A 26,238-nucleotide genomic window follows, 5' to 3' on the forward strand; every position below is an offset into this window, starting at 1 on the left:
ATGATACATTGGGGTTGGGACCCAAGTCTAAACATGAGATTCCCTTATGTAGTATTTACATCTTATATACATAGCCTGAAGGTAATTTTTAGACAGTCTTTTAAAATAATTTTATGCTAGAAACAATTTCATGGTGTGGAATTTTCCACTTGGGGCATCATGTCAGCACTTAGTTTTAGATCTGGGTACATTTTAAAAGTCAAATTTGTGAATTAGGGTCAACCTGGAATGAATATGTCATATCATATATAATTGCATTTCCTTTCTAATAGGACTTTTTCTTTTGTAGTACTGGGGATTGTAACTTTTTATTTTACCTATTGACTACTATTTTGTTGTTTGTTTAGTTCTCTTCATACAAATGATCAATTTTTCCTCCCACCCCCAAATTCTATCAAAAGTACAATTCTTATCTCAATGCTTTAAAAAAAAAATTTCCCTGAGACCAAGGATTGCCTTGAGGGCCTTTGCAGCAAGCTACAACCCCAGTCCTTTTAAGTTTTGAGACAGAGTCTCAATAAGCTGTTAGGTTGCCCAGGCCGAGAACGAACTTGCAGTCCTCCTGCTTCAGCTTCCCAGAGTGCTGGAATTGCAGGTGTGAACCACTATGCCTAGACTTAATATATGTTGACACATTTCCCTAAGAAAAACCTGTCTTCCTGCTGCAAGGATCTAAACTGGCTGTTCTCTAGGTGTGCCCAGGTATTGCCCTGAAACATTCTCTCTTCCCATCTTGGAATTCCCTTTACCTCTCTTCTGTGCTGGATTCCATATTTCCTAGATCCTGTGGCTTTCCTTTCTCAGTTTATATCCTGATTTTGCAGGAGCAGTTTCTCCAATGCTTCCTAAGAAAGGTAGTGCAGTATATACAATCTTTAGGCCATTCATGTCTGAAAAATGCCTTTACCATACTCTCACTATTGGTTGATAATTCAACTGAATATAGACTTCTAAATTGAATTCTTTCCCTAAGAATATTGAGAAAATGGCTCCATTGTTTCCTAACTTCCAGTGTTCCTGTTGAGAAGCCCAAAGCCATTCTTTTTTCTTTATCCTTCGTACATTTTCCTTCAGAAGCTTTAGGGTCTTCTCTTTAATCCCTGGTAGTATTCCAAAATGTCACAGTGGCATATCTTGCCATGAGCCTTGGTACCATTTGTCTTGCTGGATAATCACCAGGAGTTTCTGTTTCTTTCTGTTCTTCAGTATAATATTCTTAAGTTATATCTTTGAGAATTTCCTTCCTGCTGTCTTCTCCATTTTCTATTTCTAGAAATCCTACTGCTGCTTGGTGAAGTTCCTCAACTGATCCTCTAATTTTCTCTTCTATTGTCTTTCTCTTCATCTTGTTAGTCTGCTTCCTAGGATATCTCCTCACCTTTTATTTGCTAATTCTGCTGAAATTTTTACTTTGTGCCTCACTATTTTTAATTTCCTATGTTTCTTCTTCTCCCTTCATTACTTCTATTCCAAGTTCTTTTTTTCTGTGTGTTTGTTTGCTTTTTTCCCCTGTTTTCCAGGTTGATGGTCTTCTTCACACAGTTTTGGACTATAATCTCTGGCTACCTAGAATTTGGTTTTTGTTGTTGGTCTTGGCTTTTCTGTGGGATCTTTTGTTTGATCTGAGGATTGAATCCAGGGCCTTGCACATGCTAGGCAAGTGCTCTACCACTGAGGTATACCCCTGGCCCTTCAAATTTTTTTTTTCTTTTTGGAGACAGGGCCTCACTAAATTTCCCAGGCTGACCTTGATCTTGAATCATTCTGCCTCAGCCTCTCAAGAGGCTGCAATTATAATTGTGTACCACACCCTGTTTAAAATGTTTTAAAGAATCAATTATATTGTTTTTGCTTATACAAAATAAAAAAGTGGAACTTAAGCTTCTTTGGTGGGTGATTCTTAGTGATCACTTCTGTGTCACAGAAGCTTTATGTACAGGGAGAAACTGAATGTGGCTTTCATTAGGAATTTGCTGACCTGAAAGCCTATTCTATTTGTTAGGAGACTCTTAAGTGTCATCTTTGGGAAGCCTTTCTCTTGGGGTCTTTCAGTTTCTCCAGAGAAAAATTATTTGATTTCTTGGGCGCACCTGACTTCCCCTGCAAGTAGGGGAGTGGAAGGGGATGAAGCATGGCAAATGGAACCTTACTTGTGACCCTATTTCAATCATCCTCTGCTACATCTGGGTTCCTCAAGTCAACAGGGGCTTCACTTCAATTTCTCCGAAGAATCAACTTCTATCTGAAGAGATGGGGCAGGACGTATGGGAGTCCTGACAGAATGGGGTTGGTGCAGAACAGTCAACATTCCTCTGTTATTATTAGGTCCATACCACATTGTGCTTTCTGAGACCCACAGTTCTACTAAGTCCTGAGCACTGCTGGGGCTTACTAAGTGAAGTAGTTTACTTTTGGTCTACATCTCAGGTATTATTCTTTTTTTTTTTTTTAATCCTTTACTCCTATCTTAGTGGGATTTGGGAAAGCAACTCTGATAAATAAGTTTATTCAACTCATTATATTTAAGTGGAAACTCTTTGTTTTATTCTAGCCAACTCTTATTCATTTTCAAAACTCATTTAGGTACCATCTCCTTCAGGAAACTTATGTTCATGTCCCGAGGCTGGGTTAGGAGCCCTTCCTCTGTTCTCCCACAGTAACCTTTTCCTGTCTCCACCTTGCCCCTAATCAAACTGCTCTGAAATTGTCCATTTCTGTGTCTGATTCTCTCAGCAGACTGAGAATTCCTGGCAGTACGGGGACTGTGTCTCATTTCTGCCTATAACTCCAGCTCTCAGGGTCTGGTTCACATAGGTATGGAATTAACAAGTGGTGATGACATAAATGAGCAAAGGGATGACTCTAAGAATGGATCAGAGGGGCTGGGGATGGAGCTGAGTGGCACAGTGATTTACTGGTAAGTGCAAGGTCCTGAGTTTGATTCCCAGTACCCCCCCAAAAAAAGAATGGCTTAGAGGTCTAGGGGTCTATTAGTGGTACAGTGCTTGTCTAGCATACACGAGGCCCTAATTCCTAGCAACACAGACACACACACACACACACTCACTCACTCACTCACTCACTCACACACAAGCTGGATACAGTTGCTTCCATGTAAGTGCCATTCCCTAAAAGCTGTAAGTTCCTTTAAGGCTATGTGTGTGCAAAAAAGTCCAATACAGCATGATTTAGAGCAGTAAAAACACTGGCCCCACTTCTCCACCCTACCTGCAGGGGTGGCTATGTGTGTCGTGGTATATCACTCAACAGTAAGCACGGTGGTAATGAGGAATACGCGATCACATGGAGACATGTGTAAATGAAAAAAGCAAAAACAAAGAGCTACAGTAAAAAATAAAGAAAATGAGAGGAATACACCAAATGTTCAGAGTAGCAGCCCCTGTGGGTTGTAATTATGAACAATGTTTTTCTCTTTGTTTTCCCAGGATTCCCTAAAATTTTCTAATGGAAGAATATATGTAATGGACATTTTAAAGCTGTTAAGATAAAAACAAGTACCCTCAGAGTGCTATGAACAAAATATTGCAAAGAAGGTCCAAGAACTGTGTGCACATCTGGCAGGGCTTGCTATAAAGGCTCCTTTCTTCAATGGCCAAAGATCCTCAAGGCCTAAGCTTATCAGATATCCTCCATCTCCTTCCTTGTAAAGTAGGACCTAGGTCAAGAAAACCAAAGAGGACTGGTGAGAGAGCTTGGCCAGCTAAAGCGCCTGTTTAGGCAAGCGCAGGGACCATGGCTCAATCCCTAGCACCACATGCCATGCCAGCCCCATCCCCAGGGCCGGCTGAGCCAGCCAGAGTCCAGGCATGGTACAGCACACCTGTAATCCCAGTGCTGGAGAGGCTGAAAGCAGGAGGATCATCATGAGTCCAAGCTGTGTGGTGAGACCCTGTAACAACCAAATACATTTTTAAAAAGGCCAAAAGATTAGGATCTTGGATATCAGTTGATTAAAAATCACATGGGCTATACTGGGACCAGAGGCCTTTATCCCAGGTCCCACTCTTAAGGGGTATCTTCCCACAAAGTAAAGTATCTGTGGAACCAGGGAGCCATGCCCAACAAGGTCTTTGGCCCTATCCCTTCTAGACCATATCCCAGGTACTCAAAGCCCCAGAATTCCCTGCCCAGATTTCTTGAGCTTACTTTTAGCTGATACTGTGCATGGGTCCTGCCAATATGGAGTCAGGCAAGTCCAGAGATCCCTAGGCCTCAGATTTGCAAAGGGGTCTAACCTTGAGTGCTGGACAGATGTGTTCCAGTCTATTCTTTATGTAACTGTGAGTCCATTCTCTTCTCTGAGCTCACTTTCTGAGCACCATAAAATGAGTCTGATACTTTTGACTTCAGGGAATTTTGGTGAGGACTGTAGAGTGACACAATGGTTAGGATCACAGGCTTTGGGTCAGATGGATCTCGATTCAAATCCTAGCCCCTTCTTGCTATGTGACTTTCATCTCTAAGTTTTAATTTCCTCATCATATAACGGAGTCAATGATAACATTAACCTGTGATTACTGGGAACATTATGGTTAAAAAGAATATGTGATAACATTAGAGAATGCTTAAATAAGAAAAGGTTGCTTAATAATGCTAATGCAAATATTGGCTATGGTGGAATGGGCCTGCTGCATGCTCCCATCCTCTATCTAGCTTTATTTTTGCTATAGCACCTACTAAAATTTAACGTATGTATCTTGTCTCTTTTCTGTCCCTGATCTGACATACACACACTAAAATGTCAGCACCACAGGGCAAAAGTATTGTCTGTTTTGTTCATGGTTTCCAAGTGCCTAGAACAATGCAAGTTACACTGACGGTGCTCTTCAAAAGTCAAGTGGCTATCTGCCACACTGACAATGGAGGAAACGTGTTTGGCCATAGGAGCAGTTAAAATAAAGGCAAGGAAGCATAAAGCCTACAATGCAACCAGGTGGCACACAACCGCAATCCCAGCACTCTGGGAGGCTGAGATAGGATGATCACATGTTTAAGCCTAGCCTGGGCAGTTTAGTGACTTAGTGAAACCCTGTCTCAAAATAAATTTTAAAAAAGAAGCCTAAAGTTGGGCATAGTGATGCACACCTGTAAAATCCCAGCACTCAGGAGGCTGAGCCAGGAATATCACTATGAAGTCAAGGCCAGCCTCAGTGACATAGTGACCTCTAGGCCAGCTGGAACTACATAGCAAGATCCTGTCTCAAAAGGGATGGGGAGGGGGCCTTCCCCTTAGCTCAGTTCTTTAAGTGGCTGCTTCAACAAAGCAGTCAGGCTCAGGTTGCTGTGGTTCGATCCCCACAACACAAGACAACCAGTCATGCCTTGAAGGCATTCGGAGCAAAAAAAAAAAAAAAAAAAAGGGATGGGGAGTGGGTAAAGTACTTAAGAACCTCTAGGTAGCTCAGTCCAATTTGAGCAGAAGGGTTAGGAAGGTGAGAATGACTAGAAAGGTGAGTGGGACTGTGGTCTTACCCAAAAGAACATTCAAGAGCTTCCCTAGATCACAAGTGGAATGAAGGCCTATTTGTAACAGCCAGGAAGTAAAGGAAAAAAAAGGAATAGAGAGAAATATGTTTCCCAAGTTTAAGGGACCCTCAAGTTCAAGTTCAAGCAGGACAACATGAAAGGAAAAGAGAAACCTTTTGAAAATTAAGTCAGGGCAGAGGAAGACTCTAAGGAGCCCTCCGGGTCAAGCATCAGACCTAGAAATAAGAAGTAGAATCAGGTACAGAAGACAGGCAGAGTGAGGTAACGGTGACATCCAAGAAAATATCCTTGTTTTGTTTTGCTTTGCTTTGCTTTTCAGTTTTTCAAGACAGGATCTTGCACAGATTGGCTTTGAACTCAGTATGTAGCCCAGGTTGGCCTTCAATTTATAGCAGTCCTCCTGCTTCAGCCTCCCATGTGCTGGGATTACAGGCGTGTTCCAAAAAAAAAAAAAAAACCCTTACTATTAGCTGAATCAAAGGACAAATAAGAAGGTTTGATTGCTTTCAGCAAGGGACCCAAAACAACATCAAGGGCAAAGATGGGAGTCAGGATACAAAGCAAAGGCCATGGTAGTTTGAGTGGCTCACTATCCTGCTCATGGCTCTCAGGCGTCCTAGAGCTACAGCTCCTGTGGACTATAACTCCCTGAAAGAGTTCCATGATGACACAATGATGATGCTGACAACAAAGCCTGCTTCATATTTCAAGAAACCCTTGAGGGGCCAAGCAACAGAGTGTAAACTCCACCCTGTAACTGCTACAGAGCCCTTGTGGAACTTGACCCGAGGAGCGACTAGGTTCAACGTTTCCTCCATAGAGAATGCCTTCCCTAATCTCATGCTTCTTTCAATTCTAAACAAATACTACATAGTACATAATCATAAAAACCAAGTAGGCTTTATTTGGTCCTTAGCATGCCCTGGCTTCTAATGATTCAAATCATAATAAAGTTACTATTCATTATGCATCTGGAATGGTCCAGGACTTGTGTTGCCTTCATAATAGCTATGTAAGGTAGTTGTTTTTCTCATTGTCTGGACACAGAAACTGAGGTTCAGAGGAACAGTGTGATTTATCCAAAGTACATAGCTAAAAACAGTGGAAATGAGACTCAAATCTGGATTCGTCTGACTCCAAAACCAAAGCCTGAAGGCGCTATCGCTGCTGTCTCCTTCTGTCATAGCAGCGGCAAGTGGTGCTTCCTCTCCCACATCAGCCAGCAAGCTTAGCCTCACTTCCTCATCTGCCTTCTGTCTCCCTTCCATGTAAGAACATTCAGGTCGAATTTCTAGAAATGACAATCACTCAAAGGTAAAAAAGAGGCAGAACCCAAAAATGAAAGTGAGGGTAGACACAAGTGTGCAGCCCAGATGGGTGAGGGAGGGAGAGAAGGAGAGGGAGAGAGGGAGGGAGGGAGGGGGGAGAGAGAGAAAGAGAGGGAGGGACAAAGGGACAGGGAGGGAGGGGGAGAGAGAGAGGGAGAGGGAGAAAGGGAGGGAGGGAGGGAAGGAGGAAGGGAGGGGAGAGAGAGAGAGAGAGAGAGAGAGAGAGAGAGAGAGAGAGAGAGAACTTGAACACTTTCCAGCCTTTTCTTCTTTCCTTCTTCTGCTGGAGGCAGAAGGATGGAGATTCAGCCATGATGGGAAATGGAGTGGGTGGAGCAGGGCGCAGCTCTAGCAGTCTGCTGCTGCAAAAGCCTCAGCTCAGCCTCCAGGCTCCTTCCTGTGTGCCTGAGGCCCAGCTCTGGCCCACCTGCTTCCACTGCCTCAACCTGGAGACTGGGCTGTTCTCCAAACACCCCGCCAACCCTAGAAAAGCCTAGCTCACAGCAGATCAAGAGCCTCTCATGTCACAAAGAAAGAACCCAAAAAGGCAAAGGGGCTGCCCTGGGGCACCAGAGGGAGGTTGAGGGCAGACCCCGGCGTCATTCCTCTGCTGAGGCTCCCAAGACTGCATGGTCCTAGTGGCAGAAGCTGAGGAAAGGAACACTCTGGAACTGCTAGAGGAAGGCTCATGACAGGCTGGGGCCAGCAGCAATGTGGCATCAAAATGAGGTCATCCAAGCTCAGCTATCTGGGGGGTTTTAGCAGCTTTCAGCTTCAGTCTGGACCGAGAAAGCAAAACAATCATTTTTAAGTTAGTCTAAGTATATATCTCAAGCATAATGTTTACCTCCTTTCTGTCCCAGGACCTCACTAAAATGAAAATGAAAGAATAAAATCAAATCTGAATTCACACCAAGAAAGAGGATCAGTGGGTGAGAGAGTTCAACAAATTGCTGGAAGCAAAAAACAAACCCAAGTGTGTTCTGGGTTGAAGGAGAGCCAGGAGCACCATGCAGGGGGTCGTGGCTGAGGAGGGAGTCAGGCAGGCCGTTAGAGGCCCAGAGACTCACAACGTGGCAAGGGGAGATGGTGAGGGGGCTGAAGACAGGGATAAAGTGAAAGCATGTGTATGAAATCCTTCCTTCTTTGCCACCCAATCCCTGCACATAGGCTGCCTGGCATTCACCCCTAGGCAAAATATCAGGGTACTCTAGTCCCTTTTTCTTGTCCCTTAATTCCTTGCTAAAGGAATTAAGGGACAAGAAAAAAAAATAGAAACAAAGCTTTTGTAAATGAGGAGAGGAAGAGGGATTAAAGGGAGGGGAGGGGAATGGAATAAAAAGAAGCAACAAGGTATATCATGTACAGGTACAATTCCCTATGATGAATGAGATCATTGTGGATATCTACAATATACCCCCCCAAATGTACCAATAAAAATTTTCAAACACAAAAATAAATTCTCTGGGATGGATTAGGATACTTAGTAACATGTTGGAGTCCCCTATAAAGTGCTTTTCATTTTTGCACTGGGGACGTAGCCATTGTAAGAATCTGCTCTCTGCCAGCTCACCAAAACAAAGCCAGAAGTGGTCAAAGGAAACTGGATATGCAGATATTGCCACAAGACTCTAGTAACTCAACTCATAAGCTGTGAAACAGAAAACATAAGAGAAAAGGTAAGCAGCCTAGAGAATCACTCGGTAATCTTCAACATCCAACTAATAGGAATTCCAGAAAGAGAAAACAGAAAATGAAGGGGAAAGAGTTATCAAAGAAATAATGTAAGAAGAGGCAGTCTTTCAAATTGAGAGATCTCCCTGAGTACCAAGTAAAATGAATTAAAAAGCAGACCTTGATCAGAGTGTTAGTGTTGGAGTTACAAAACTTGACTTATCATTTGTGACACGAGCACTTTTCTGTATGCCTATTAGATTTCAGAATGTTTTAAAATTCCTCTATTATTAGACATGAGGAAGAGAATAAGAGGGAGGGGGCATAAAGGAGGGGAATGACAGCGTGAATATAATAAAAATGTTAGATGTATGCAGGAAAATATCAGATTGAAACCCAGTATTTTGCAAAATGAACAGGTCCTAATGAAAATCAAGTAAAATGATATTCTCAGAAAATAAGCTAAGGTTATGTTATGGTTTCAAGGAGCTCTACCCAACAGTAAGAAGAAGAAAGAGGAGGAAGAAGAGGAGGAGGAGAAGAGGAGAGGAGAGGAGACAGGGGACAGGGGACAGGGGAAAGGGGAGAGGGGGGAAAGAGGGGGATGGGGGAGAGGGGGAGAAGAGAGAGAGGGGAGAAGAGGGAGAGAGGGAAAGAGAAAAAAGTTCTGGTCCAAATATGAAACACGGTAAAACAGCATGATTTTGAACAATTGATGGAGCATACAAAAGGAAGATTTACTTGACCTTGATACCAGGAATATTGCTCTGGTAGTACAGACGTTGTGACAGTGGAACTGTGGAAAATGAGGAGTGATTATAATACACTATTTGGCTCTGCAGTGAATAATAGTGACAGTCATAATGACATAAACACAGTATATTGGCAGTCAACCTTTATAAACAGTCTCTCTAGACAAAGCATGGAAGACCTGATTATTTTCACAGAACAGAATGTAAATGTAATGAACCATGCTGGATACACGTACAGAGCACAGAGAGCTTGTGGCAGAAGACAGAAAGGATAGATAGAAAGAAGGACGGGGCACTAAAGTCTAGGTTCCACAAAATCAGTACTCAAGAGATACTGAGGAAAATTGGAGGCATAAGAAATCACAGTTTAAAATAGTATCTAATAAAGTTACAAAGCTAATCAACAGAGGAAACCAAATGGTAACATATGTATCAAAATGTAGCACAGAGGGAGGGAGAGAGCCAAGTATTCTAAATAAGCTCAATTTTGGTTTTTCTTAGAGAAAGAAAAGAAGACAAGAAATGTTTCAAATTGACATATAAAGAAATAACTGTTGAGGCAAATTATCTAGAGCTGTGAAGTTACCACCAGAAAAACCAGATGTTAAAAGTGATCACCTCAGGGTGGTAGGAAGTGGGAGACAGGAAGACACCGATTTTTTTCTTTCCTTGAAAAATGTTTCTTTGCATGAGTACATCTTCCAAGTATGTGACTACAATTCTCATGGGGAGTTAGCACATGGATAAAACAATTCTCCTCCCATCTTCTCACCTCTCTCTCTCTCTCTCTCTCTCTCTCTCTCTCTCTCTCTCTCTATTGTTTTAGTTTATTAGCTTTGTTCTTTACTACACAAGTCCTTGTATGCATCTGCTACATGTTCTGACCTACAGGTGGGAGTTAAAAAGTTGAAGCTAAAGCAGTGATTTGATAGAAGTGAAAGTAGAATGGTGGCCAGGGGGATAGCTCAGCAGTATAAATGCCTGCCTGGAAGTGCAAGCTCCTGAGTTCGATCCCTGGTACAAAGAAAAGAAAAACTGCTTCAAAAGTAGAATAGTGGTTAGAGAGATTAGGAAGGACACAGGGCAAGCTAATGAGAGGAGATGCTGTATGGTGCCAAGGGTATGGACAGGAATAACTTCTAATGTTCTACAACACAGTGCCATAACTATGGTTGACAACATTTAATTGTATTTCAACATTGCTAGGAAAGAGGATTTGACATGTTCCCAACACAAAGAAATGATATATGACTCAAATGAGAGCATGATAATTACCCTGATGCAAGCATTAAACATTGTATACATGTACTGAAATACCATACTGCACCCCATACAGAAATATGTGGCTTTGATTTACATCTTGTGTTTTGATGCTGTTTGAGACAGGGTTTTGCTATATTTATTGCCCAGGCTGGTCTCAAACTCCTCGGCTCAAGTGATCTTCCTACCTCAGCCTCCTGAGTACCTGGGATTACAGGCATATACCACCATCCCCAGCTGCTTTAATTTAAGTTCTAAAAACAAGTTCCTTCTCTTTCTTTGGACCTCTGTCTCCCACACTGTGTACACAAAATGGAGAGGACGATGGTCTGGGTTATAGGTATGAGGGCCTGTTCTCCAAACTCTGTTTCTTTTTTGAGCAGGAGCACAAGAGGTATGCAAGAGGCTAACCAACCTGCCAGTTCTTTACAAGCACCCACACAGATACCTTCTCAGCGGGCCCAACCCATGGCACTCTCTGGTCCTCTTCAAAATTTCCATTCATTCCACTATTTACACCAAATAGTTTATGCCTGCCTGGGCCACAAAGGATTGGAGGTCTCTTACTCTGAGAACATATATAAGGACAGAACAGAAATTAGACTGGAAAATGAGAACTCAGAAAAAGAGATCAACAAAGATGCTAGAGTATGCTTCAACTGGTAACTGACGCCAAAAGGAAGGTACAGTGACCCACGGCAGCCTTGTAGTAGGAAGGAGCAAAGATGTCAATTTTCAAGGAAAGTAAACTTTGCACCTTGCATAGCACTAGATTTTTTTTTTTTAAGAACTGCAGATGGAGTCCAGGGCCAAGCATGCTAGGCAGTCGTTCTACCACTGAGCTACACCCACAATTCCTTTAATACTGGATCTTTCAAGTAACTGTCCACAGGAGACTTCATGAAAGAGAAGAATATGACCACATATTGAGCATGTACAGGTATCAAGAAAGGTCATTCAAACTGTCTTGGTTATGAGACTGATTCTTTATTCCTATTTTTTAAAATATATTTCAATTTTAAATTTTTTTGTCATATTCTGTAGGGACTTAAAGTTTAACATACCAATACTTGATGAAAAATACCTGTTCTATGTTATGCCTAAGATATTTGATATTCAGACAGATAGTGAGGTTAAGCTCAATGGCCTAGGTTGTATGGTAATAACAATAAGCTTGTCTTCTGGAGGGCTAACAACCTAAGTTTGCAGACCAAAAATTAGAGAAAAAGGAGGGCCGCAAGGAAAGCCAACATTTTGGCCCTAGCCTTCTAAGGTCAATTAAGACTCAGGACATATGAGAACTTGCACTGTAATGTCACGTAACTCAGTAGTGTCCCAAATTTTCTGATCAAGGAGATTACAGGGCCAAAGAGGAAAGTGACTGATGATGTAGAGTGTGCCTAAGAAGAGTCACATGGAGAGAAAACATTCTCTCAGGCTTTCACAGAGAGCACATTGGCCAAGCAATGGCCATGACTCATCCACATGGCTGACACTGACAAAGGTTCTACAAATTGAGGTACAGGGTCTCAGGATAAATCCTGAGGGGATTTGACTGACCTTATCAGATCCAAAAGCTACAATTCTTGTTACATAGGTCTTGCTTTATCTTGGTCTTAACCATCCAGCCGAAAAGTATAAAAACAAAGTACAAGAAATAAAACCATGTTGTTATGTTGAGCTGTAGGGGACTCAGGTCAACAACTTCTGACATTGCCAGTCAAGTGGAAGACCCAGTACTATTATGGACTATGGGACTATTTTGGAATGTTTTGCTGAGTTCACACACCTATAATATTTAAATGACAGAACTAAACAAAAAAAGGGATATGGATGAATGACCATTTTGTATCTGTGTATTCAAAATGGTTAGAGTAGATATATAGCTACATTATCTTAATTCAAGGAATAGAGGGATTTGTTCTAATTGTGTTTGTAAATAAGATATCGTGTCTGCATCTTGTACAACAAATAACCAGTAGGAAGACAGTATGCAATATGTTAATTATTGAAACCATCCTACCAATTTGATTTAAAACTATCTCATTGCTATTTGTTTCTCAATAAAATTATGGGGAAAAATTGTCTTGGTTAATCATAAGAAGTGAGTATTATTATTCCATTTTGAAGATGAGGAAATTAAAGTTTAGACAGTGTCAAATGACTTCACTAAGGACATCCTGCTGGCTAGGGTAGAGTATAGATTCAAACTCAAGTTTTCCCTCTCAAAAACTCCTTCTTAGGGCCAGCCAGATAGCTCAGCGGACTAAAGCACCTGCTTAAGCAGAGTGCAGTGGCTAGGGTTTGATCCCCGCCCCTGGGGCACACTGAGACAGCATGTGGTGGCACATGCATGTAATCCCAATGCTTGGAAGGCTGAAAACAGGAGGATCACTATGAGTCCAATCTATGTAGTGAGACCCTGTACACCCTGTCCTAAATACATTTTTTTAAAAAGCCCTTTTTGTTTGTACATCATACTAACAAAGACACATGGGTCAGAGATGCCCTGCCCAAGGCAGTGGGAACACAGTAACAAGAGAAATGGCTCCCCATCTTTTTATGAAGACAGGAAAAGGGAGGTAAAGTAACAGGTTACCTGTCAGCTCAGAAACTGCCTCTGAGCTGCCTTAGTTATGTTAAATGTAGCCACCTAAAGAAGCCATCAGAAAGGGGTCTGGGCTTCAGCTGGGCAGAGATGGGAAACTTCAGGCTTGCTCCCCAGCTATGATTCTAGCAGCTGATTTCTGAGGGGCCAGCATAGAGCAAAGGACCTATCTCCCATGTAAACAAGAGTCCCAGTAGGTAGTCCCTTTTCTTTATCACCACACCCCAGCAAGTTGCCAACCTCCCTGAGCCCTGATTTTCTCACGTGTAGAACACAAAGATGATGATCCCCACTGTCTTCCTATGAGACTCCAAGGCAGGAAATAGGACATTTAGGGAAAGATGCTTTGGACACTGCCATTAGTATAGAATGACTCTTCTCATTAGCGCTCTCTTCTCTGTTCAGTTTCCCTGATCTTACACAAGGGCTGTCTCTCTCTGGATCTCATCCCTTGAACTGGATGATTTTTTGGGATCTTTCCAGCTCCAAATTTTTTGACCTTGGTGTTGGTTCGAGCCTGAGCTTCCCCAGTGAGCTGCACTCACTTCCGTAACATTGCTCGTGTTCTCATTGCCTTTCTTCCCATATAGGTGATCTTTACTGCCCAAGTACTCTCCTCCCTGGACGGCCCCCAATCTGCCTTCCAACCTTTCCTCTAGGAGGGCTGCTCCAAAACACAGCCTTGTACCCATCCTCCATACTATAAAACAAGCTCCTCTTTCTTCCTCACAGCTTAAAACCCTATGTCGGCTCCCAGTTCCTGACAGTATGAAGGCCTTTATGCTCCCATTCAAGTGCCCTCATGATCTAGCCTGCCCACCTTGCCAGACTGCTCTCCAACCCTTCTTGCCTCCCAGGCAGTGCTCTAGTTTTCAGTGCCCCTTGCCACCCATTTAGGTGTGTGTTTGTTCATGCTGTCCCCTCGACTTTAACTTCTGCTTCGCCCCCAAATCCCAGCATCTCACACTGTCCTTCCTTGTCTAGCTAACTCTTACTCGTCTTCCGAGCCTTAGCTCAGGATTCACCCGCTGCAGGAAGTCTCCCCCACCCTGTGGGGAGACATCCCTCTTTTAGGCTACCTTGGCCCCTGTGCTCCCCTCTGGCAGAACACGTAACACATCACAGTACTATCATCTGCTTCTACCAGCATCTTCTCCACCCATGACTGCCCTAAAGCCAGGAACTGTGTAACGTAAGTGACAGAGCTCTTTATCTGAGGGCACAAAACGTGGCCCATACTAGGCTCTCCATATTCCCCTTGCACTGACCACACATAAAATGACAGTATTTTTCTCCTGTGGTGCTAAGGATGGAGTTAGGGTCCCACCTGTGCTATGAAAAAGCTCTACCCTGAGTTACACCTTGCAAACTTAATGACAATTCTAAAATGGTTTCTCAGAGAAAAACATTAGCTGGATTCAGGCGAGTGCAGTACACTAGATCCTGGGATCGAGTCGGAACCCATAAAAGTCTGAATGTGCAGCCATATTCCTTTTTTAAAAAAAGATATAAAAATCATACAGCTCCAGTATAATTGTGATTTTAAAAAATCATGTAACTCCAAAGAAGCGCACTTGATATTAGTTAAACTGTACCTCTCAGTGAGAGCAGTGATAAATTTATCAAAAATGTTGACAGGATAATCCTGATTAGTGGCGCAGCTCTGGTTTGGCATCCTGGTTTTGGAAAGGATGTGATGCAGCTGTCTCCATGTTGTTGTTTTCTTTGCAGCGCTCCGCCTCTAGGGGGCAGGGCAGTCCAGCTAATATTTTCCATCCTCAACCTTCAGCTTTCCAGCCTGATCAGAATCTTAGTAAGTATTAGGAAAAGCCAGGAGAGTTTCTGATACATTTTTATGAGAGGTAGGGGGATGGAAGCAGGAATCTTACATACCAGAAAACAAACTGTTACCCAGCGTGGTAATCTCAGCACTTAGGAGGCTGTCGCAGGAGGAGCACCTGGTGTTTGAGGCCAGTCTGGGCTATTACATAGTAAGTTCAAGGCCAGTCTGAATTACATAGTGAGACCTTGTCTCCGAAAAAAAAATTGCATTTCGTCTGAGAAAAAAACCAGGCTCTGAAAGCAAAGTGATACCTAGAGTCACACAAGCCTCCTTCCAGGGCACCACATTTTGCACACTAAGGTCGTAGGGAACGTCAGCTACTAAGTCCTCGGGAATAGGTTTCCTCATGTGACGCTTGCAGAGACCACACACCACGAGGAAGTTAGAGTAACTCGCAAATCATCTTGCCCCAAGAGGAACTAAATCACTTATTCATCATTCTTCCCCATGACCAGAGTTTATTATTGCACCAGGGAATACAGCAAGGAATAAGCTAGAAGGGCCAAGTTTTATTTCCACCCCAAAACACTGTGCCTAGGGTATGAGCTCAATAAAGGCTTGATCATTACAGAAAAAGGGGAGCAGTGTGGGGTGCTTACAGTGCTACTCAAGCCAGAGAACACTTGCCTCACTTGAACAATGTCCTGGGGTTTTTTAGGGGCACTTGACAACTAACTAAAGAGATTCTCATTAAGTTGGGTGGGCTGTACACAGGTCCTGCCCTATACTGGCCTCCCTGCTGCACTAAGAACCATGCTGTCGAGACCACGGCATGGCACAACCATGGCATGATAGGGAGAAATGACAATGAGCAGACTGGCCTATGTATCTATAAAGTATCATCCAACTTGCTTCTCTGTCATTCTATGAATTAGGAGACTATTGGGAGAGAGAAGAGAATAAAAGCCAAATGACTCCTGGGAGCAGGAGGAATAAACCAGTGGAAAGCCAGGCCAATTCTGAGAGTTCTAAAGCCAAGAAAATATGAGGTACACCAGCTATTAATTAGTTCACCAGGACTTCATGACTCATCCACAGACCAAGCAGCTACTATGTGCTGTGCTATATGTTTCCAGGCTAATTGCTCCTTCATTCATGCCCCTGCACCTAGCATAGGGCTTAACATAACATACACCCAGTAAAACTTCCCTCAGGGACTCACAGTCTAGTAGAGGCAACATACAAGGTAAACAACCGGGAAGGTATATATATATACACGCAAAGTGCTCATTGTTAGGGGCAGAAGCATCAAGGGCTCAGCGTCCAGAGGGCCCATAACATAAACAGGATGGAGGTGATGACTGAGTTCAGCCTGGGAAGTGGTTAGAGCAGTACAGGAGGAGGAATGAGCACAAGCCAAGATCCAGGGGCTACTAGAAGCTTGGGGTAAGCAGGTCAGGATGGGGCGAGTGTGGTCTGTGGAAGAGCCTAGAACAGAAAGGAAGTTGGGCACAGATCCTAAAAGGACTACGCATGGCAAGTAGAGAAGTTTGCAGGCCAAAGACAGAATAAAAGTACAGCAGCCATACTGTATAGCATAACCTGGCTGCACGTCAGAGGCCCGCTAGAACAGGTGAGTGGTGATCGTGAGAAGGAACCTGCCTTGCCTCAAGAGGGGGTCCTGGGAGCTCTGTGGAGGGACCAGAGCCATGCCTGGGGTGGTTTCCATGTCTTTAAACCCCACCTGTGTGAGATAGAAGGCTGGGGAGCCGTACAGTTCTGGATTCCAACTGTGTAACCTCAGACAGGTCACTGCCCTTATCTGATCCTCATTTCCTCATCTGAAAAATGAGTTTAATACTCACACCCACCTGGCAAGAATTCTGAGAGTATGAGATAGGAAGCAGTACTACAGCATGTATGGTGGCACATACCTGTAATCCGAGTACTCTGGGAGGCTGAGGCAAGAGGACTGCAAGTTTGAGCTCAGCCTGGGCAACTTAGTGACTTAGTAAGACACTGCCTCAATTTTTTTTCAAAAAAAAAAAAAAGGGTCTGTGGATGGAGCTAATGTGAAGGCCCTGGGTTCAATCCCCAACACCACGAAGAAAAAGAAGAAGAAGAAAAAGAAAAGGAAGAGAGGAGCTGTTGCATGGTGTATAAGAATACTGGAGCTCAACCACCTGTGCTCCTTTTAGCTCCTTCACAGTTCTGTCACTTATTCTTTAAGTGAATATATATATATATATATATATATATATATATATATATATATATATATGGAGTGTGCAAGGCTGGATCTGCTGTGTTCCTCTTAACCCTTCTATATATATGTTATCCAACCTTTCTTGGCCTCAGTTTTCTCATCTGTAAAATGGAGTTAATAATAATCTCTACATTAAAATCTTTACATGAAAGCAGAGTGAACTACCTCACGGAAGTTGCTTAGAAGAGTGCCTGGCACACAATAAGTACAGTAGAAAAAGCCATTATTACATAGGGTGGTACCTGGTACACAGGAAGGCTGAGGCTCACCCAGTACCCATAAAGCTTCTTCACTATGTTCCAAGCTTTTATTTTCCTCCCAGCAAATTCAGAGGCCACGGTAGGTAGGGGTGAGATGGAGTGTGCAAGGCTGGATCTGCTGTGTTCCTCTTAACCCTTCTATCATATACGAGGGGAACACCCATCCTTCTTCAAAGCCCCCTCTCCTACCATCCATGTCTTCAACCAATGGTCTGGCCTGCCCTGATCCCTCTGTTCTCTCCCACTCAGCACCTTTGCTGCTAGTTTTGTCCTGAGCATCATCTTTATAGCATGATGGGACCTGCAACCCTGTCTGTCTGTCTGTCTGTCTGTCTGTCTGTCTGTCTGCCCACAGACGGGGCTCTGCAAGCACCAAGAGCATGATGTTTGCTTGACCTGGTAGCCATTCCTGTGCTAAGTACATAGCCAAGAAATGCTTGTAGATGACAAAGATCCCATTCTTGCCCCAGATGTAGACAGAGAAGCAAGACTCCTCTAATTCTTATTAAACTCAATGTTATCATTTCTCCTATACAAGCATGATGCTCACAACAGGGTGGGAAAATGAGATAAATGTTTTTCCCTCTTGGTAGAAAGGAGAGACCCCATGGGAAAAGAATCGGAGACCCCAAAGAGACAGACTTTCCCAGAGCCTCTTCCCGAGTCCTCCCTTCTCTCTTATTCCCTCTCAGTGGCTTCAACCCCTGCAGGGAGCATGCTGACACCCACCACCTGGCCCTGGCAGGGAGACAGCAACCAGGCGGTAGACCACACAGTGCTCTGGCTGTCAAAAACACCAGGGCAGTCTCTCTCGTTGCTCTCTCAAAATGTGAGACAGCTTTGTAGGGTATGGGTGGGGGCAGAGGATGGAGAGTTACCACCACAGCAGCTTTAGCCCACCACCACCTGCAGCAGAGCCAGATCCAAGGCTGTACAGTAAGCGTGGGGAATGCAGCTCTCTTCAGCGAGGGGCACACGTCAGTGGCCCCTAGGACACATAAATCATTCCAGACACTGAAACTGCAGGGCGCCAAGCCAAGCTCAACAATGGAAGTGGAGCGTTTTCTCTAATCATAGGGATGGTCACCATCCAGGTAAAAATGAACAAACAAACAAGCAAGCAAGCAAACAAACAAACTCCAAGCACTGGTTAGGACCAACAACTACTAAGACAAAATCCTCCTGTACAGAGGACCATGGGGAGGTAGGGACTTATCTTGCTCTATGCCGCACTAGGAAGGCCACACCCAGAGCACAGCAGAAGGGATACTGGCATCCTGGAACTTGGCCAAAAGAGACAGTGTGGGAGGATGTGGGAGTCCCTGGAGCTGACAGGGATGGGGCCCAGTGTGACAGCTGATGTCCTAGGCAGGGAAGGGGAAGTTCACAGTACTGAGAGTCTGTCCTATTGGTACCATGACTCTGGTACGCTTCCTTTCTCAAATCCCCCAGTTTCCTCTGCTGTCATGCGTGGATCATGGTGACAGGTCCACAGGGTAGGAGTGTTAGAAGGGCTAAAGGAAGTCGTTAGGCAGAGTGGGCCCCCAGCCATTTCCTGGGGGCCCAGGCCCCACTCGCTCCTCTTCATCCACCAGAGGGAGCTCGGGGACCAGGAGCCTAGCCTGTACCACTTCTGCCTGTCCTCCCCCAATGCTGCATGCAGCCTCTGCTGCTGAACTCCCACCCTGCCTACCTGGCTTTGGCAGCCTTCTCTCCCACTCCTTACAAATCCAGAATAGGCCTAGCAAGGGAGTCACTTGCAGGAGCAACAGTGGCAGCAATGGTTCTGGCAATACAAGAGTCTCCCGACACCTAGCAAGGAAGAAAGTGGAAAAGAGGTCCCTTCATCTCGGAGCCTCAGTTTCCCTATCTCTAACAATGGAGTTGCTAGCGTTCACAGCACAGGGTTTGTTGGGAGGACCAAAAAAGATAATAAGGGACATACAAATAGTATATGGTGAGAAATTCAAAGAATTACCTACACACATGTATTAATATCGTAGGAAATGTGAGGCAAGAAAGTCCAACAAGCAACTGGAAGGTACACAAAAAGAAGGAAGGATGAAGAGGTAGGCCCGCAAGGTTAGTAGGAGAGCAAATGGGCTTCTAGCCAGCCAAGACAGTCGGATCCATGTCTGCAGGACGGACAATCTGAGGCCAATAGTATCCTGGAATTGAGGAAGACCCAGGTCATTTCACTGATGGCAATCAGGGTTTTATACTTGAATCTGACATGATGCTATCTCTAGCTGTCCCCCACTCCTACCTGGCCTCTGCTGGACACCTCCAACCAGCTTATCTACCTACCACAGCCTACCACTTCTGCTACCAGCCCCAACCCCTTGAAATATTCTCCTGCATCACTGAGGGCCTGGTTGTAAAGTTCTTCCTGATTTTATCTCAAATGTTCCTGAAGTTTCAGGTTCTGCTCCCTAGAGCCATGTCTAGTAAGGCTACCCCCTCTGTTCTAGGTCTGCCCCTCTAGAAAAGTCTTTAGCAGTCAGGCTGGAGGAATACAATACCCTATCCAGTCTTCCTCTGCCCCCACCTGATCATGGCCCTCTTCTAAATAGATCCCGATCTCCCTGCATTCTTGTGACACACCAAGGTACACATGGTCAGTCCTCTGAGACTGCAACCCCAGCAGCTCTATCTGGGCAGGTGAGCCTATTCCTGGAACCCCCAGTCTACAATGGGGCAGTCCACACCAAGACTCAGAGAAAGGTGCACTGCAGCAGAGCCCAGCTGAGCCCTCGAGCTGCAGCTGCTCCTCCTGGGGCCCAGCCATCTCAACCCAGCACCCCAGCCTGCTGCCTCACCACGGGGGAGTTGCAGAGAACTATCTCCCGGCAGATTTCCTGAGGCAGAAGGCTTCCCCACCCCCAGCCCAGCCTCCAAGAGACACTCCACTGGTTGTGGCACATGGTAAGACCAGCTGAGCACTGAGAGAGGGGGAAGCCTGTCCATTCGCTGGAAGACTTTAGACTTGCTTCGTAGTGTGGCTAGGTTAGCCACAGACAGAACTGTCAAATCTAAACCAGAGGGGTCCTTAAAGACCACCCAAGATAGACCTTGCCTTTAAAACAGATAGACGGGAACTAATGGACTGAGAGTGGAAGGGACTCAGTCAAGGTCACAAAGCCAATCTGCAGCAAAGCTGAAAGGGGAACCCAGGTTTCCTAACTTCCAGTTCTGTGTTCTTTCCATTACAACAGAAATGCAATAAGGGAGCCTTTAAGGCATTCTTGTGAGCCTGCACACCCTTGGCTCTCTCAAGCTGATACATTTAATCCAATCAACACACAAGGGATCTACATGGAAAAAGTGGACCCAGTGTATATCCCACCGACCCAGGAGATACTGCCAAGGTGCCCCAAATAGACAGACACATGGATCCCAGTACAGGAGCTGGAACCAATACAGCAGAGAGGAGATCTGTAGACTTCCCTTCCTGGCAGGGCTCTTTAAATGGGTGCTGTTCTTTTTGAAAGGTGGAAAGAGAGTGGACTTTGAGGAACTAGCCAAGGGCCTGGCTTCCATCTTTGCCCCCCCATCCCTGGCCAGGATGTGCTGCAGTTCCCCTCAGAAGAATGTCTCAGTCTCCAGCAGCCATTCTGGTTCCCACCTGCCTCCCGGGAGGAGGATGGAGCACAGGCTGTCTGAGGAGACAAGATCAAGTAAAAGGGGAGGGGTCTCCCTTTGGGCTCTTAGTGGACACCTTCCTGACAATAAAATCCTAAGCAGCACAACCTAAATAAATAAATAAATAAATACCCATCTTCTGGCAAGAGTACAGATAAGGGTTGAAGGTGTGTGTGTGTGTGTGTGTGTGTGTGTGTGTGTGTGTGTGTGTGTTGGGGATGATGACTGTTTTAGTATTTCACTGGCCGAAGTACTGGGAGAAAAAGGGATGTCTGCATTTACATGGCCAACCCAGTGTGCACTGGCTATAGAACGTGTGTCAGCTGGATGCGGGGGACCTGGCTTTCCTGGTTGGGACAGGCGAGGAGGACACGGAATCAAGCACTGGCTTCCTACTTCATCAACAGGACAACTTGGAGAGGCATCTAGAGGGGGAGGGGGTGGACAGGCGCGTTCCTTACTTTCTCTGGAGGGTTGTAGCCGGGCTGGTGCTGGTGCTGGTGCTGTGGCCTCCACCAGCGCCGGGGCTGGAGCTCCTGGACGCGCCGCGGCTCAGCTGGCCCCGCTCCCGAGGTGGCCGCGGCCCCACGCCCACCGCCGCGGAATAGCCGGCTTCCTTCTCACGTCCTGGGTGCACTGGCCCAGCCTCCCGCCCGCTGCGCTCGCGACCCAGGGCTGGGTTCTCGTGGTGCAGATGGCACGGGGCCACGTCGCGCTCACGGGCTGTGTAACCGGTAGTGTCCTGGAGTGGATAGGAGGCGTCCCTCTCCTTGTCCCGATACACAGCCTCCCGGTTCTGGTAGGCGCTGTCCCGGTTCGGGTACCCCACGTCCCGGGCCGCCTGGTGGAACTGGCTCTCCCGCAGCTCGCGGTGGTGGAACTGGGTCTCGCGCAGGTTCTGGTACTGGCTCTCGCGGCCTGGACCGTCCCGCGCGCCGTGGGGGTCCCGGTGCAGCTCCCCGCGGTGCAGCTGGCTCTCCTCCCGCAGGTCGCGGTTCTCCTGGGTGAGCTGGTCCAGCTGGCCTTCCAGCTCCTCGATGCGCCGCCGCTGGGTCTCCAGCAGCTGCTGCTGGCTCTCGATGATGTTGTTCAGCTCCAGCAGGTACTCCACCGCCCTGTTGGGGCTCTCAGATCCAGGGCCACCCGGGGGCCCGGACCCCGCCTCCATTCTGGCGGCCCAGGGACAGGGGAAGGGGCAGGAGAGCCCAGTCCCAGCTCGCTCACGGCGCCACCCTCCCCCGGGCCCAGCCGGGGGAGGGGGCCGGCGGGACGCGAGGGCGCGCACCGGGCTTGAGGGCCCGGGGGCCCGGGGGGGCCCGGGAGACAGCGCTGGGGCCGGCGGCACGGGGAGCAGGAGCTGAGGCTGCCGCTGCCGCTGCCGCTGCCGCCACCGCCACTGCTCGGAAGGACGCGGCCCACGGCGCTCCGCCCGCTGCGGAGTCACTGCGCAGCGCTGCCGCGCGGGACCGCCCCGGTCGCCGGCCCGCCCCCCGCCCCTGCCCCCACTCCGCTCGCCTGGCCAGCCCCCGCGCTCCCCACCTGAGCTGGCCACCCGCACTGGCAGCTGGATGAACCCCGAGGTACAGATGCCTGGCCAGGAACAGCCCTGTTGCAACCTTCTTGAGATCTTGCCATTCCACCCGTTCCAGGATCCTCACCTAACGCAACCTATCAGAACTCCTTCTCCAGAGCTCCACGTCCCTCCAGTCCACCAGGCCCAAAATCTTCATCCAAGCCGTCTCAGGAACACCCACCCCAGACCTTCCCAGGTCCAGGCAACCGGCATACTCCCTGTGCTCTAGGTCTGTCAGCTGCAGCCAGTGTCATAGTACTCATTCCAGCCAACCCTTGAACCTTTATCTCAGGCGACCTCCCTCCAGCCCCCATCACAGGAAATCCCTGGACTCCCATTCTAACCAGTCACTGGGCCTTCCCCCATCCCAGCTACCCGTGTCCCTCCAGTCTGAAGTCCAACCCCATCCTGGCACGTTTTGGAACTCCACACCCCCCCCCCCAACATACACAGTATCACAGGTATCCACCACTCTAGCCAGTACCTAAATTCTCCATCTTTCAAGCCAGTGCCCAAATTCCTATCTCACCCAAGTCCAGATTTTCCATCTTTGCCAGTCCATGCATCCTCTAACCAAGGCAGTCCAGGGTCTCCCATCTCAACAAACCTGGGACTCCCTGTCACAGCCAGACTTGAGATCTGAGCTCCATTCTTTCAACTCATTTCCTGCTCTCTTTCCTCCTCTGGCTTCTTTCACACCACCATTTCCATTCAATGAAACTGTACCCATGAGTTCAATTCCCAGTTCCGCAAAAAAAAAAAAAAAAAAAAAAAAAAAAAAAAAAAAAAAAAAAAAAGAAAGAAAAGAAAAGAAACTGTACCCGTCTTTCGAGACTTAAATCAAAGCCACCTTACCAACACCAACCCTGATTTCCTTAGTGAAATGCGCTCATTCTTACGCAGACTTCTTGCCCCCCTTGACCTGCCTTGACGCACCTCCTCTGCCCTGTCTCTCATGATATTTGAAGGACAAATGGAATTTGGCTTTATGACACATTTGTTTGTGTTCTTGTTTTTAATGTCTTCTTACAGACTGCACTGCTAAAAACCAGAAACATGTCTCAACTTATCTTTGTGAGCAGGTTGGGAGAGAAGGGAAAGCATGACTTTTATAGCCAGACAAAACTGTATTTTAATTCCATCTGAGCTTGCGTTTCCCTATCAATAACACTTAGCTCACAAGGGCATCTTGGGAACAAAACACATCCAAAAACAACTTGCACAGAAAAGATAATGTACAGAATGGGAGAAAATATTTCCAAATCATATCTGACAAAAGATTTGTATCCAGGATATGTAAAGAACTCTTATAGTCAATAACAAAAAGAAAACCATTTTTTTAATGGGCAAAAGGATATAAACAGATATTTTTCATGAAAGACAAACAAATGGTCAACAGTCACATAAAAAGATGCTCAGGCTCCCTAGCCTTTTGGAAAAAGCAAATCAGTCCAATGACCATTCTGTGCAACTCGTCAGGCATTGTCCTGGGTTCCCCGTTTTGTTTTAAGGAGAATAATCAGAGATCTTGATGTCCTGCAGCTGAAGAAGGATGGCCTTAAATCCCTCGCAGCAGGACTCACTTAGGTAGCTTTCAAACAGTACAGTACATCTACGAAAGAAGTCATGACACCTATATCCTAAATCTGAAAAGGAGATGGAAAAACTTCTGCCATTATTGCCACTGAAGATTCAGCTGATGTCAATGTCTTTTCCTCCAGGAATACTGGCCAGTGGGCTGTGCTGATGTTGGCTACTCTCGCTGGGGTCACTCCTATTGGTGGACATTTCCCTTCTGGAGCTTCACTATGGATTCAGACAGCCATCCAAAAGCTGCATCTGCCGGTGGTTGCCACAGGGCTGAGCACCAGCCTCTCCCAGAGGCGTCTTCTGCGAACCTGCCTACCACTGCTCTGTGCTACACAGATTCTCCTTGGTGCTGTGGTGGATGCTGCTGCCCCTTGTGACAGGGAGCTCACTCAGCAGGCCTGACATGATGGCTGCTGGCCCAGGAAGTGCTGGGCATGCTGGAGGGCACTTCCTGTGAGTAGCCATGGCAGCTCACGGCCAATCTCTACGTCTGCAGGGATCCTTAACGAAACTGTAAAGGAGACGTAAACTGCTCCTGATGAGGCTGCAAGCAAGGAGAACGGTTAGGGCCGATGGACTACTCCAGCTCCTGAGTTTTCCACTGTTCCACCTGAGGGTGCAGGCTGGTCTGAAGGCATGCAAGTAGTCTGTGCCAGTGCAATAGTTCTGTCCTGTGATTTAGCATGCTCCACTGGTCACCAAATGCTGGACTGAGGTTCCCACTGTTCAGGCCACACAGGATAGGAACAACCACTGTGGTTTGAAGGTCTTCCCTTACAGGCTTTTTGAACAGAAAACAGAAATAAGGTTAATGGAGAAAAAAACAGTTTCTTAAACACAGTGAAGTACTACTTCCTATCCACTATGACAGCTAAACTCAAAAGGACAGATGATGAAAACTGTTAGCAAACATGGAAAGAAATTGGAGCCCTCATTTATTGCAGGTGGAAATATAAGATGGTGCTATCATGTTGCAAAAACAGTTTGGCAGATCTTCAAAATGTTAAGTACAGACTTACCATATGACCCAGCAATTCTGTTCTTAGGTATCTATCCAAGAGAAATGAAAACATACGTCTACACAAAAACTGGTATGTGAGTGTTCATAGTGGCATTATGAGTAACAATAGCCAAAAATGCAAACAGTCAAATTTTTAACCTATGAATAACCACAATGGTATAAGCATACAATGGAATATTAGTTGGCCATTAAAAAGGAATGAAGTACTAACAAAGCTGATACATGGAAAAAGCTTAAAAACACTGTGAAAATCAAAGAAGTTGATCATGAACACCACATATTGTATGATTCCTTCATATTGTGCAATATGAAACCGCACAATAGACAAATCCATAGTTATGAAAATTAGAGTAGGGTCGGGGAGATGGCTCAGTGGAATAAGCACTTCCCTGGCAAGTGCAAGGGCTTGAGTTCAATCCCCAGTTCCGCAAAAAAAAAAAAAGAAAGAAAGAAAAAGAAAAGAAATTAAAAAAAAAGAAAGAAAATTAGAGTAGTAGTGTCAGGGCCTGGTGCATGGCAGAAAGTAGAGTGAGTGCTAGTGGGTATGGAGCTTACTGGGGGGGATAGAAATGTCCTCAAATTGGACTGAGGTGACGGTCGCACAGCCCTGCTCACACCCTAATGACTACTGAACCGTGTGCTTTAAGCGGTTATATGAATTATGCCTCAATATACTTGGGCTTCAAAAAGTCACTTTGCACAGAACTAGAACACAGCAACAAGCACAATATCAGGAGTGAACACTGCTATGGTACCTCCCATGTGCCAGGCCCTTTACATACAAGAACTGATGGAATTCCTAGGACAAGACTATGAGGCGGGCGTTGTTGTTACCTCCATGTTACAGGCGAAGAAAGTGCAACAGAGAGGTTGAATGCTGTCCCCAGGAGCACACAGAGGCAGTCAGGACACTCAGCTGTCTCCTTCTTATTACTCCATATATTTTCCTTTGCACGAAATAGACACTCTGTAA

General features: G+C 45.8%; 1 protein-coding gene across 2 annotated transcripts in view; it reads right to left on the minus strand.

The window, feature by feature from the left end:
* Iqsec2 (IQ motif and Sec7 domain 2) overlaps nucleotides 1-22,444 on the minus strand; it is an 87,911-nt gene extending 65,467 nt beyond the window's left edge. Inside the window, exon 1 of one of the 2 annotated variants that reach the window (XM_004647889.2) lies at nucleotides 21,543-22,444. In XM_004647889.2, coding sequence (XP_004647946.1) covers nucleotides 21,543-22,249 — 707 coding nt within the window. In that variant the 5' untranslated portion in view covers nucleotides 22,250-22,444. The remainder of the gene's footprint in view (nucleotides 1-21,542) is intronic. The other variant, XM_023708160.1, reaches the window with a different exon arrangement.
* Nucleotides 22,445-26,238: the final 3,794 nt, after the last annotated feature.

Source organism: Octodon degus, unplaced genomic scaffold, assembly GCF_000260255.1.
Source record: "Octodon degus isolate 3935 unplaced genomic scaffold, OctDeg1.0 scaffold00335, whole genome shotgun sequence".
Lineage (NCBI taxonomy): Eukaryota > Metazoa > Chordata > Mammalia > Rodentia > Octodontidae > Octodon > Octodon degus.